General features: G+C 49.6%; 1 protein-coding gene and 1 long non-coding RNA gene across 2 annotated transcripts; one reads left to right on the plus strand and one right to left on the minus strand.

The window, feature by feature from the left end:
- Positions 1-761: 761 nt before the first annotated feature.
- On the plus strand, positions 762-1,662 carry LOC125516859. Its single transcript, XM_048682150.1, is given in 2 exon segments — positions 762-1,101; positions 1,214-1,662. Coding segments are annotated over 2 exon segments (789 nt in total).
- Positions 1,663-5,130: 3,468 nt separating this feature from the next.
- On the minus strand, positions 5,131-7,415 carry LOC125512422. The gene is made up of 7 exons (XR_007285386.1): positions 6,529-7,415; positions 6,231-6,409; positions 5,934-6,039; positions 5,797-5,861; positions 5,553-5,694; positions 5,354-5,473; positions 5,131-5,264 (listed from the first exon to the last, which is right to left on the minus strand). It is a non-coding gene; the product is annotated as an uncharacterized LOC125512422 (long non-coding RNA).
- Between the last annotated feature and the right edge of the window lie 4,278 nt (positions 7,416-11,693).

Consider the following 11,693-nt stretch of genomic DNA (forward strand, 5'->3'; position numbering starts at 1 on the left):
AGCCGACAACGCGGTCGGCGTTGCGGATCCTCGGATCTCACCGCGCGGTTCGCCTATCTGATCGACCTCCCCCTTGCGTCGCTCTCGAGATGGATTCGCCGGGCAAGGTGGAGAGGTTTCTAATCTGCTCTGAACTTGCGCATCTGGACGAACCTCGATTGCCTTGCTGATAAGAAGCTTACAAGTGACGGATAGATATTTGCACCCGCCGGAAGATGGAGGCCGACACCCCGCCGCCCCGCCTGCGCTCCCCCCAACCCACTCCTACCACCACCGCCGCCGCCGCCGCCGTTGACACGCCCGGCCCTCCGCATTATTGCTAACTTAGCTGTTGGACTAGCTAATGCGCCCCAACACATCTTGCATACGGTCACCCTGTTTGGGAAGGAACATTTACAATGCAGACAGCAAACAGCCTGCAAACACAAACACAGGGATTTTCCGACTGCAAACATAGGCACACATAGCATGAATTTTCTGATTGCACACAGCAATCAGCTTGCAAACGGAGGTACATACAACATGAACTTTCGGAATGCACAGAGCAATCAGCACCTGCTCTAACTGCAGGATTTATTCAGTCATTTATAATTTCATCATTTCCTAAACGGCTGAATCTCTAACGGAATGTAAGTTGCTAACCACTGACCTCTTGTTCCACCACGGGGCTTGGGCTTGGACGTCGGCGGTGAGCTCTCCCTTCTGTCCTCCGCCGTCTCCTTCCCCAAGAAGATTTGTGCCTCGCCGCTCTCCACCGTCCGATGCTCCGCTGCCTCGCCCTCCGCCTGCCGTGCCACCTCAAAATCCCAGAGCCATTCGCAGCCGCAGGAGCCGGCACCAAACTCTCCCCTGCCTCCTCAAGCAGAGTGGACCTGAAACTTGGGAAAAAACAATCCTATGGATCAGCTAAACCAGAGGCCTACGCCGGGAAAGCAGAGATCAACATACCTGTCGATGGGGGGTCGATGGGCTGCATCAGAGGCCAACGCGGCCGGACGCACTCCACACCGATCTCGGCCACGCGCGCCACTGCCTCGGGTGCCTCCACCTCGTGCCCCCGCGGCACCGGCACCCGGCTGTCGAGGATCTTGCCGGCGGACGGTCGTTCGGAGCGCTTGATGGCGACCTCCCGCCCGTCGGGGAGCTCCGCTCAGCAGAGCAGCTGCGGCCTCCCCTTGCCCGGCAGAGCAGCAGCGACAGCGGCGCGCATGAGCTCCTCCATGGCGCGCCCCCCTGGCAGCGCGCGTTCGCCAGCCGCATGCAGAGAAGAGTGGTCCTTCTTTCTTAGCCGTGGAGAGCGTCGAGTGCCAGCACCAAGCTGCCACCCGCCTCTCCAGGTCCCCGCCCCATCCGGCGGTGCTGCCCTCCCCGCCGCTGTCGCACAACTCGGCGGCGGCGGCGGCGAACGCGCGCTGGACGCCGACCAAGGAGCAGATCGGCGTGCTGGAGGTGCTGTACCGGCAGGGGCCGCGCACCCCAACAGCCGAGCAGATATAGCAGGTGACGGCGCGGCTGTAGAAGCACGTCCCCATCGAGGGCAATAACGTCTTCTACGGGTTCCAGAACCACAAGGCCCGGCAGCGCCAGCGGCAGAAAATCCGGCAGAAGCAGCAGGACGCAGACGCCGATGTTGTGCCCGAGAGTGGAGACGGTGGCGCATGACAAGGTCCCGACGCAAGCACCGGCCACCGTGTACTACCGGGCAGCAGCTCCGAACAACGCCGGCACTCAACAACCACGCGCGATCCAGTTCCCTCCGGCCGCCGGCACCCACGGGGCGCCGGACACCAGCTCCCGCCGTCCCGAGACCCTGAACCCAGGGGGCAGCGCAGCAGCGGCGGCCTCGGCGAGGTGGCCACGGCGGCGCTCAGCAGAGGAGCTGCGGCCTCCCATCGCCGAGCGCCACAACCAGCGCCTTCTTCTTCTTCTTCCCATCACCACCGTCGTCACCAAGTTGGGCCGTCCTCCCATTGCCGACGACGATCCTGGACGTGTCCAGTAGCTGCCTGCACGGGCTGCGCGCGGCGAGTTCTTCGCCGGTCAATCTGCCGCCGGTGCCGCAGAGCGTCCCTGAGCAGGGTACGATGTCGCAGGAGCAGTTACTCTTAGACGCGCAGGCCCACGGCATGGTGTTGTTGTAGACGAGGTGCCTCCCGTCGAAGCGGCCGGCCGTCGCCCCCAGCACACGACGGAGTACTTGCTCATCATGACTGCACACACCGTGTCGCCGTCGGCCTCGATGGACACGAAGGTGGTGTGCCTGTGCTCCTCCGGCACCTTCACGCCCCAGCACCTCACCGTGCCGTTCCCAGCGAGTATGCACGTGGTGTTGCGGTCGAGCGCCATGGCCATCATGTCGGCGGCATGCCACCGGCGTAGCACCTCATGGCGGTGTCGTTGCCTTTCACGATGCCGCAGAGGAAGTCTTGGCCGAGTGCGGTGAGGGAGAAGTCGAGGCCCTTGGGGAGGGCAAGGCCGGGCCACTCCCAGCAAGTGGGGTCATGGTCGTCGGAGAGGCCGCAGACGTGCGGGTCGCCGCCGGACATGGAGCGGAGCGAGGGGCCCCAGTAGATGCGGCGGCCTACGGGGCAGGACCAATTGGCCGCCTCCTCCTCGGATAAGGACCACCAGCGCATGGCGGCGCCGACGGGTGCCATGAGGCCGCAGAGGAAGTCGTTGCCGCGGCGATGGCGTTGAAGGGGATGTCGGCGGAGGGGTAGGACGTGAGGCGGCCGTCGGGCAGCGACTTGCACTGGAGCTTGGAGCTGCCGCCGCCATCCTCGTTGACCCTGTCGACGATGAGGGCGCAGACGAGCGTGCTGTTGGCGGTGTGGGAGATGACGACGGTGGAGAGCTGGCGCGGCGATGGCGGTGCGGCGTGCGCGACGCCCGCGGAGACGGCGAGGAGGAGGGCCGTTGTGCTGGTGGCGAGGCTGAGGCCGAAATATGAGCATTGGGAATGAGAGGGAGAAGACCACATGGAGCTTCGCTTTGGTTTGGTTTTGCTTGGATTTGATTTCTGGTTGGTGGCTTGTCTTTCTGTTTTTGTTTCGGCGTTGTATAGGTATAAAAACGCAGTTTAACTGCACATCAGCCAGCTGATGCGAATTCGACGTCAATCGATTTCTGAATGAATAAAGGAAGAGAATGTGTCTAGAGATTGAAGAAGATTGTGGACCATTGATTTTCCATCCAACGATGCAAAAATGGACTGATCTCAAATAAAAAACTCAGCTGACTGATTTCTAGCCATTCCCGTAAAAACGATAACAGAAAATAAATTTAATGGAATTTGATCGAACACTTGCCGGGCATGGTGCCCGTCATAGAGGTCAACTACTATCTGGTACAAACGGCTTCAGATGGACAACGCCGTTGTAAAAGGTGAGCAGGTGCATCAGTGCTGGTTGCGAACATCCAGTAATGCGTGTGGCGGCCGGAGAGGTACAACGACGGCGGTGGAGCAGAAAGCTCTTTTTACCGGTGCAGAGAGATACCGACAAACCATCTACCGTTCACATGATTTGTGATATGTGTTTAATTGGGACTCATTCATATGTATAATCATGTATTGTGGCCGTTAATCTTTTGTATATAGTCAAATCAATGTCAGATTAATATGACCCATGTCAGGAGAAGCAGTACTTTTTGCAAAGTGATGTACGCATGCATGGAGCATCTTACCTCTCTCTCAAACAAATCCATGCATTTTATTTTATTTTACATTTTTAGAGAGCCAATATCTTCTGCAACATTGTTCTATCATTGAAATTTTTCATATATATTCAAATTCTTGAACATAAGATCTTTAGAACGAGACCAGCCTTGAGTATATTTAAACTAGTGGAGGCGGTGCGGGGTTGCTGATAGGTGGGACTAGACCGAACACGAGCGGGCGATGGGAGAGTCCGCTTTTGTCCGCCGCGGACTCATTTATGACTCAAATTTGGTCTCAGTTTGGATCGGGGCAGGCAACAAACAGACAACAGTCGAAAGCTTTGTCTGTTTGGGTTGATTCATTGGACTAATTTTTCTATTGGGATGACTCAAACGGACAAAATGGGTTACTAGGTTGAAGTTGCTCGAAGTACTTATGTTCTAGGGCAACATTGTTTGTGCTTTATTTGATATATCAAATAAATCATTTGCAGACTTGTACGCTTTCTTCATTAGGGTTAAGCCATATTTACTGATTTTTTCCTAGAGCTATTTCCCATAGCCTTGACAATGAATTCTAGAAGCTATTTTTCTCTAACTTGATTCGAAACTTTAGGTATGCTCGGGTTCAACTCAAACATGCCAATCTTCTTTTTATAAAGTACTTCCTTCGTTTCTAAATATAAGTTTTTTTTAGATATTTTAAATGTACTACAACATAGAATGTATGTAGACATATTTTAAAGTATACATTCACTAATTTTGCTTAATATACAGTGATTTGTTGTTTTTTTTGCATGGATATGTTGGAATATCTAGAAAGACTTATATTTGACGGAGAGAGTAAGTAAATACTAGGAGCAGTAGATAAGCTTCGTTCTCAGATAATTTTCAGTTTCGCTACATCAATCTCAGATAATGGGGCGCATAAGCCACCGAACCACTCCTTTAACTCCAAAACAATTGACAAGCGCAATACATGTCGGGACACTCAGGGCACATGCCGATAAACTACTCTTTGACTGCAAAATCACTAGCGCTGGAACTGAAAGGACACATAAGGAACATTATCCCGTTCATCAGAAGGGAAAAGTGAAGAGTAGAGTGCCTCTTCATCAGGATTCAGCACCAGACCTCCTGACGTGTCCGGAACTTGCTCAAGGATTGCTCTCGTCTGTTCCTCATGCCCCGGCGGAACACAGACAACAATGGACTGCATGGGGCAATAAAAAAGTCAGAAATCTTTGAATCGCAACCTGATTATGATAGGAACTTGGTTATGTACCAATAAAAGGGAGAACCAATTTCGTACCATGAACTTCTTGCGAGTACCATAGGACATCGCGCTTTCTGCAGCCTGTCTGAGCATGAGAAGATGGTATCTCTGCGTCTGAACCTGCAAGCCAACATGTCTAGCATTTATTAGGGGCCTTTCCAGATTCCAATGAATGCAAATGAATCATAGAAATATATATATATACTTCATGCTCCCTTTTCTGACACCACTCATGCAAGTCCTCTTCTAACGTGTCCTTCTTCTCCACGAGGGCCTTGAGCTCGTTACGCTTGGTTTTGTGCTCTTCTTCAGTGGCATCAAATGGACGCACCTGCCCATACATTGCAAAAGTAGTCGGTGTTACACACGGCTAGCACTACTCCTCGAGAAAGAAATGAAATAGGCGAGACAATAATTTACCATGCATCCTAGCTCACTGGCCTTGGCGGTGAAGGTGGGGACAGCGTCAGCAGTGAGAAGCACAATTCTGTGCAGTGTGTGATGCATATCTTCGCGTAGCAGGTAATCGGAGTGTTTCAACTACATAATTTACAGACACCCATGGCTTAAGAAATTTAAGAGTGCAGAACACGGACAAGGGAGTTGGCACTGTACGTACCACATTGGTGTGAAAAGACTGATAGGTTTCAGTGAAAATTTCCTCTTTTGACCGCGGGACAACCACGGCCACTGTGCGCAGATGCTCGCTTCTTACCACAACCTCTGCCTTCATCATTAACCTCAGGTCACCGGTCATCAAGCTGCATGCAGTATCAAGTATATGTTAGTACTACTACTGGTACACAGAATATTGCACAGAAAGAGTGAGACAAGTGTTTACAAAGAATAGAAAAAAAAAGTACCTTCGTGTGCTTTCGACTAGCACCTGAATGTTGCTCCTCGTGATACGAAGGGAACGAAGCTTTGCCTGCATGCATGCAGAGGAATGTCAGCGCTTTGTTCATCCAATATACGAGAGAAACAAATGTTAGGCAAGGACCTGGAGCTGATTCAAGTTGTCATCTACGATTGCGGCAACCTTGGGTATCACTTCTTAAGCGTCCATAGGGTCATCGACCGGGTACAGCTTGGCATTCCAGTTGAACCTAACGGGTAAAGACGACAAGACGTAAAAGAGGATCAATTGCTCGTCATCAAACATGTGGACAATAGGTGTGACAGACGAGAAAACCTACTACTAGCACAACTACATCTATGTAGTACTGTATGAGACATCAATCAGGACAAGTACTGAGAAAGGGAGAAGCAGAGGCTGTATCTTTAACGATGCACGTACCAGACGGCCATCTGGAGGGGTTCAGACTTGGAAGCTTCCGAGGGAGGGCCGGACCTTTTGATAGTATGCGCCAGGATCTTGTTCTGCAACTCCTCCACTCTTGGCAGCAGACTTGTCGTCCCATCAGTCAGCTTCCACAGCGTGTCGGACGAGAAACTTAGGACATCCGGAAGAGTCACCTTCCAAAAGAGAGAATGGGATCAGTTCAAGCATAAATAGTCCAACAAGATCCATATAAGCAAAAAAAGAAAAGACCTTCTCAACAGCAGTCCGAGTGCGCATACGAGGAAGAACGTACCTTGCAGATTGCAGCATGGATCTTGCCAAGCTGCTGCTTAGCCAGAAGTTCCTGCTCATCGTCGCCGGGTGCTTCCAAGGGAAGGGAGGCGATGATCATCGTTTGCTTAGTTGCCATCTCTCTCTCTCTCTCTCTCTCTCTGTGGCTCTCTCTCTGGTTCTCTTTATTCCGGTCCAATATATTTTTGGGCCCGGGACGATGTAAAATAATTGTTTTCATATTAAACTTTTATACTTATTTTAAACCAAGTGTACCATATTACAATTCTAATTAATATTTTTTATTACTTAGCCACATAAAATGTTTTCAAATAACATTTATATTATTAATTGGTATGCATCTGTAATGTATATAATTGAAAATTTTAATTCTACAAAATGAAAAATTTATGATGTACCAAAACTTTTCTTTATTGTTAAGACAATCTTTCATATTTATTTCTCTAATATTTCATAAACGGTGTAGTGTATACACATTTGCATATACATGCGTGTGTTCATATATCTTTTCATGTTATATTGAATATTATGATAGAGATTTATAAATTATAGGCATACTAATAAATATTTTTACAGCAATTTCTAGTGTATATTAAGCGGTCATATTCATGGAAACTTCTAGGGCATAGAAAATGTGGCTTGCATGATAGGTTCAGTAATTCGAAGAACCAAAAATGTTGTTGATTATACTTTTACGCATGATTCGATTACCTAACATGCTCGTCCAGATTCACTTGGTTTGGTTTGGTGCAAATAAGATGCCTAGACGTTTATCGAATTAAAAATTGTGCATTGGTTTAAACATTGAAATCGAGATATCATAATTTTCATTATGATACTAAGACATGCATCGTAAAAGAGAGACTAATGTATTTGAACTCAACTCCGTCAGTCGGATTGGTTTGCCTAAGCGTGGTATAACTTATCAGTATGTGGTGTGAACTTATACTTATGCTAAATGAGGCTCTATTTTATCCATTTAATAATATTTCAGATGTAATGTATACTCAATAGATCTTACTAGTGTAAGTTTTAGTTGGGCCCCTCCCCTCTTGGGGCCCGGGGCGGTCGCCTCTTTTGCCCGGCCTACGGGCCAGCCCTGATTGTGGTGACGTTCCCACTGTTGTGTAACACCCACAATGCGGCTATATCTCCCATGTGTCAGGGCACGACTTAGAGGCATAGTCGCATGATAGGCTTGTCGCAAGAGGGGTAATCTTCACACATTCCATGTACTGAATAAGAAAGGGATAGAGAGTTGGCTTACACTCGCCACTTCACACAATACATAAATAATCCATACATCATCCAAGGTACAATCAAAGGTCCGACTATGGAACCAAAATAAAGGAAGACAACCCCAAATGCTAGATCCCCGAACGTCCCAACTGGGCCCCACTACTGATCATTAGGAAAAGAAACATAGTAACGGTCCTAATCCTCATCGAACTCCCACTTGAGTTCGGTATTGTCACCTGCACTGGTAACCTCGGCACCTACAACTGTTTGGAAGTATCCGTGAGTCATGAGGACTCAGCAATCTCACACCCGCGAGATCAAGACTATTTAAGCTTATGGGTAGGAAAGGGTAGTGAGGTGGAGCTGCAGCAAGCACTAGTATATATGGTGACTAACATACACAAATAAGAGCGAGAAGAGAAGCAACACAACGGTCGAGAAGCTAGGAGTGATCAAGAAGTGATCCTGAAACTACTTACGTTCAAGCATAACACAAGACCATGTTCTCTTCCCGGACTCCGCCGAAAAGAGACCATCATGGCTACACACATGGTTGATTCATTTTAATTAAGTTAGGCGTCAAGTTCTCTACAACCGAATATTAACAAATTCTCATCTGCCACATAACCGCAGGCACGGCTCCCGAAAGTTTATACCCTGCACGGGTGTCCCAACTTAGCCTATCACAAGCTCTCACGGTCAACGAAGGATATTCCTTCTCCCGGAAAGACCCGATCAGTCTCGGAATCCAGGTTACAAGACATTTTGACAATGATAAAACAAGACCAGCAAAGCCACCCGATGTGCCGACAAATCTCGATAGGAGTCGCACGTATCTCGTTCTCAGGGCACACCGGATGGGCAAGACGTCGGGTTGGCATAGACCCTGGTTGCCCAGGGGGCGCCAGACATCGCCCAGTTCGGACCAACACTCAGAGGAGCACTTGCCCCGGGGTTTGAAATAAAGATGACCCTTGAATCCGTGGAACCCAAGGGAAAAGGCTTAGGTGGCAAATGTAAAACCAAGGTTGGGCCTTGCTGGAGGAGTTTTATTCAAAGCGAACTGTCAAGGGGTTCCCATAACACCCAACCGCGTAAGGAACGCAAAATCAAGGAACATAACGCCGGTATGATGGAAACTAGGGCGGCAAGAGTGGAACAAAACACCAGGCATAAGGCCGAGCCTTCCACCCTTTACCAAGTATATAGATGCATTAAAGTAAATAAGAGATAATACGGATATCTCAACAATATCCATGTTCCAACATGGAACAAACTTCATCTTCACCTGCAACTAGCAACGCTATAAGAGGGGCTAAACAAAAGCGATAACATAGCCAAACAACAGTTTGCTAGGAAAGGTGGGTTAAAGGCTTAACAAGGCAACATGGGAGGCATGATATAGCAAGTGGTAGGTAGCACGACATAGCAATAGAGCCAACAACTAGCAAAGCAAAGATGGAAGTGATTTTGAGGGTGTGCTCATCATGCCTGCACCGTTCTTAGAGTTGTCGAAAGCTTGATCCTCGTAAGCGTACTCAACAGGTTCCTCAGTCACGTACTCATCTCCCAGCTCTACCCAAAGCAAGAACACAAGCAAAGGACCAACAATCAATCACGGTGCAATGCACAAGCAACATGATGCAATACATGGCATGATATGCAAGTCATGATATGCAATGCATATGCATGCTCCGGAAGAGAAAGAAATATCAAGGCATCAACTTTGCAAACCAAGTATGCCACTGGAAAGATGAGATGATTTTGGTCGAAATCGATATAAAGATCACCGGAAACGGATGCACGGTTTGCAAATGGCAAGCAAAACAAGGATGGCGCAAAACTGCGATTAACAGCACCATGCCACTTAGAATGCAACAAGAAACTAAGATAATGCACTCCAACATAGCAACAAAGCATATGACAGTGATGTACAAGAGATGCTTGACAAAACATGAACAATGAGCTACGGCTAAATCATAGCAGAACAGGTTCAAACAAGCATGGAAAAAGTGCAAAAGATATCAGTTTCACAGACTTAGAGAAATTGCCAACATGTCAAAAGCAACATCAGGAAGCAACGTTTAGAGCAAGCAAACAACATGCTACAGGAACATATCATAGCAAACAAAGGCATTGACTGAATCTACTAAAAGCATAGATCAAAAGTCCCTTACTGATCATGAGCCAAAAAGGCACATAATATATGATGGCGCCCATGTAATCATAGCAAGTTTTATTAACAGTTTCAGACTTAGCAGAAAAACAGAGCATGGCATAAACAGATTCACGAAGGCAACTTTGCGAGCTCATGTCACTCACCACAAAGCATTGCATGACAATATAGGCATACCAACAGCAAGACGACATGTTCGTGAAGCCAACCATGGCAAGAGCAAGTTCATAGGATGCATGGATCACTAGCAACAACCACGGCAAAATTGATTAACAAGTTAACATTCTGCCAGGAACATTTTATAGCAAAAGTAGAGCAAGAACAAGACATGCTAGGGCACTCCATAATTGCAAATAGGGGCATGGATGCATAGAGCATAACCACATTTTTAAAACATCCTTACTGAAGTATCTCAAAATAAGCATGGATATCGATGTAGCATCAAGTTTACATGGCATCAAAATAACAACAGGCAAAGACTTAGCAAAATCCTAAGTCCCTGAAAACAGCAACATCACGAAGTCTAGTTTGCATGATTGTGCTAGTCACCACATAGATCACAAAAATACAAGACAAGCACCTCTGAAAAGATGGCATGATTTAGTTCAAAACACATGTAGACCTCAAGCTCATACGATGCACACATCAAATACGACAAAAATGACAAAACCTCATGATCTGATAAGTAATAGCAGTTAACATTTTGTAGCACTCTTGCATCAATGAAAAAGGCATCATAATGTATAGTATCATGCATGGAAATGCTCCTAACGTGAAGAGGTCATCGAGACGAACAATTCGACATATCATATGCATGAAACGGAGCTACGGTCACCGAAATGTGATGCAAAGAACATGGCCTGAAAATGTTAGGGATATTCGGGACTTAGAAGAATTTCATCACCTCCCAGAAAATAGATCTAGGGTTCGGGGCACGCGAAATGAGGTTCGTCGGGGAGCTCGCCGGATCTTCACCGGAGTTGGTCGCCGCGTGGTGGAAGATGGCCGGAGAGGAGGGGGATGTGCTGGGACGTGCGGGCGGCAAGGCGATGACCTCGGGCGACGGGGAGGCGGCGGGCTTGACGTCGGCCAGCGAGGGCGGTTGCGGCGGCGCGGCGAAGCCACGGCGGTGTCGGGCGTCGAGGAGGAGGCGCGGGCGCGCGAGGGCGAAGCAGGCGCGGGGCGGCGGCGGATGGGCTCGGCGGGCCCGCCGCGGGCTCGCGGGGCGGCGGCGGTGGGCGTGTCGGAGTAATGGGCCACGGGTAGCCTAACCCGAGTCCCTAAGCCTTTCAAGACATTGGGGCCGGCTGCACCCCTCAAGACATCAAGATGAAGCGCCGCCTTCTGGTGGCCGGCTGTCCGAGCGGCCGACTGCCAGAAGGCGGCCAGGCTCCAGAGGGCGGCACCGATATGGGCCGACTCCTAGCAGGCGACCTCTAGAGAGGCCGACTCCTAGCAGGCAGCCCACGGTGCCCTCAAAGTCTGCGCCCCCCATTAAGAAGACAAGTCAGGGTGAGGCTACAATGAAGATCCTCACCCCCGTATCCAGGGCCAGGCGCGGCCATAGTGCTCCGTACAGGCGGAGATCTCCGCACGACGCGACACTGTGGCCACTCCGACCTTGACGTCACCTCTGACAGGCGGAGCCCTGCTCCCACGACGGCCTGTCGGTACGGCCTGCGGGCAGCGGGCCCTACCGGGCAGCGAGAGCCCGGAGGACGGCGGATGCCTGACCAGTCGAACCCGAGGGA

The sequence above is a fragment of the Triticum urartu genome, chromosome 6 (assembly GCF_003073215.2).
Source record: "Triticum urartu cultivar G1812 chromosome 6, Tu2.1, whole genome shotgun sequence".
Lineage (NCBI taxonomy): Eukaryota > Viridiplantae > Streptophyta > Magnoliopsida > Poales > Poaceae > Triticum > Triticum urartu.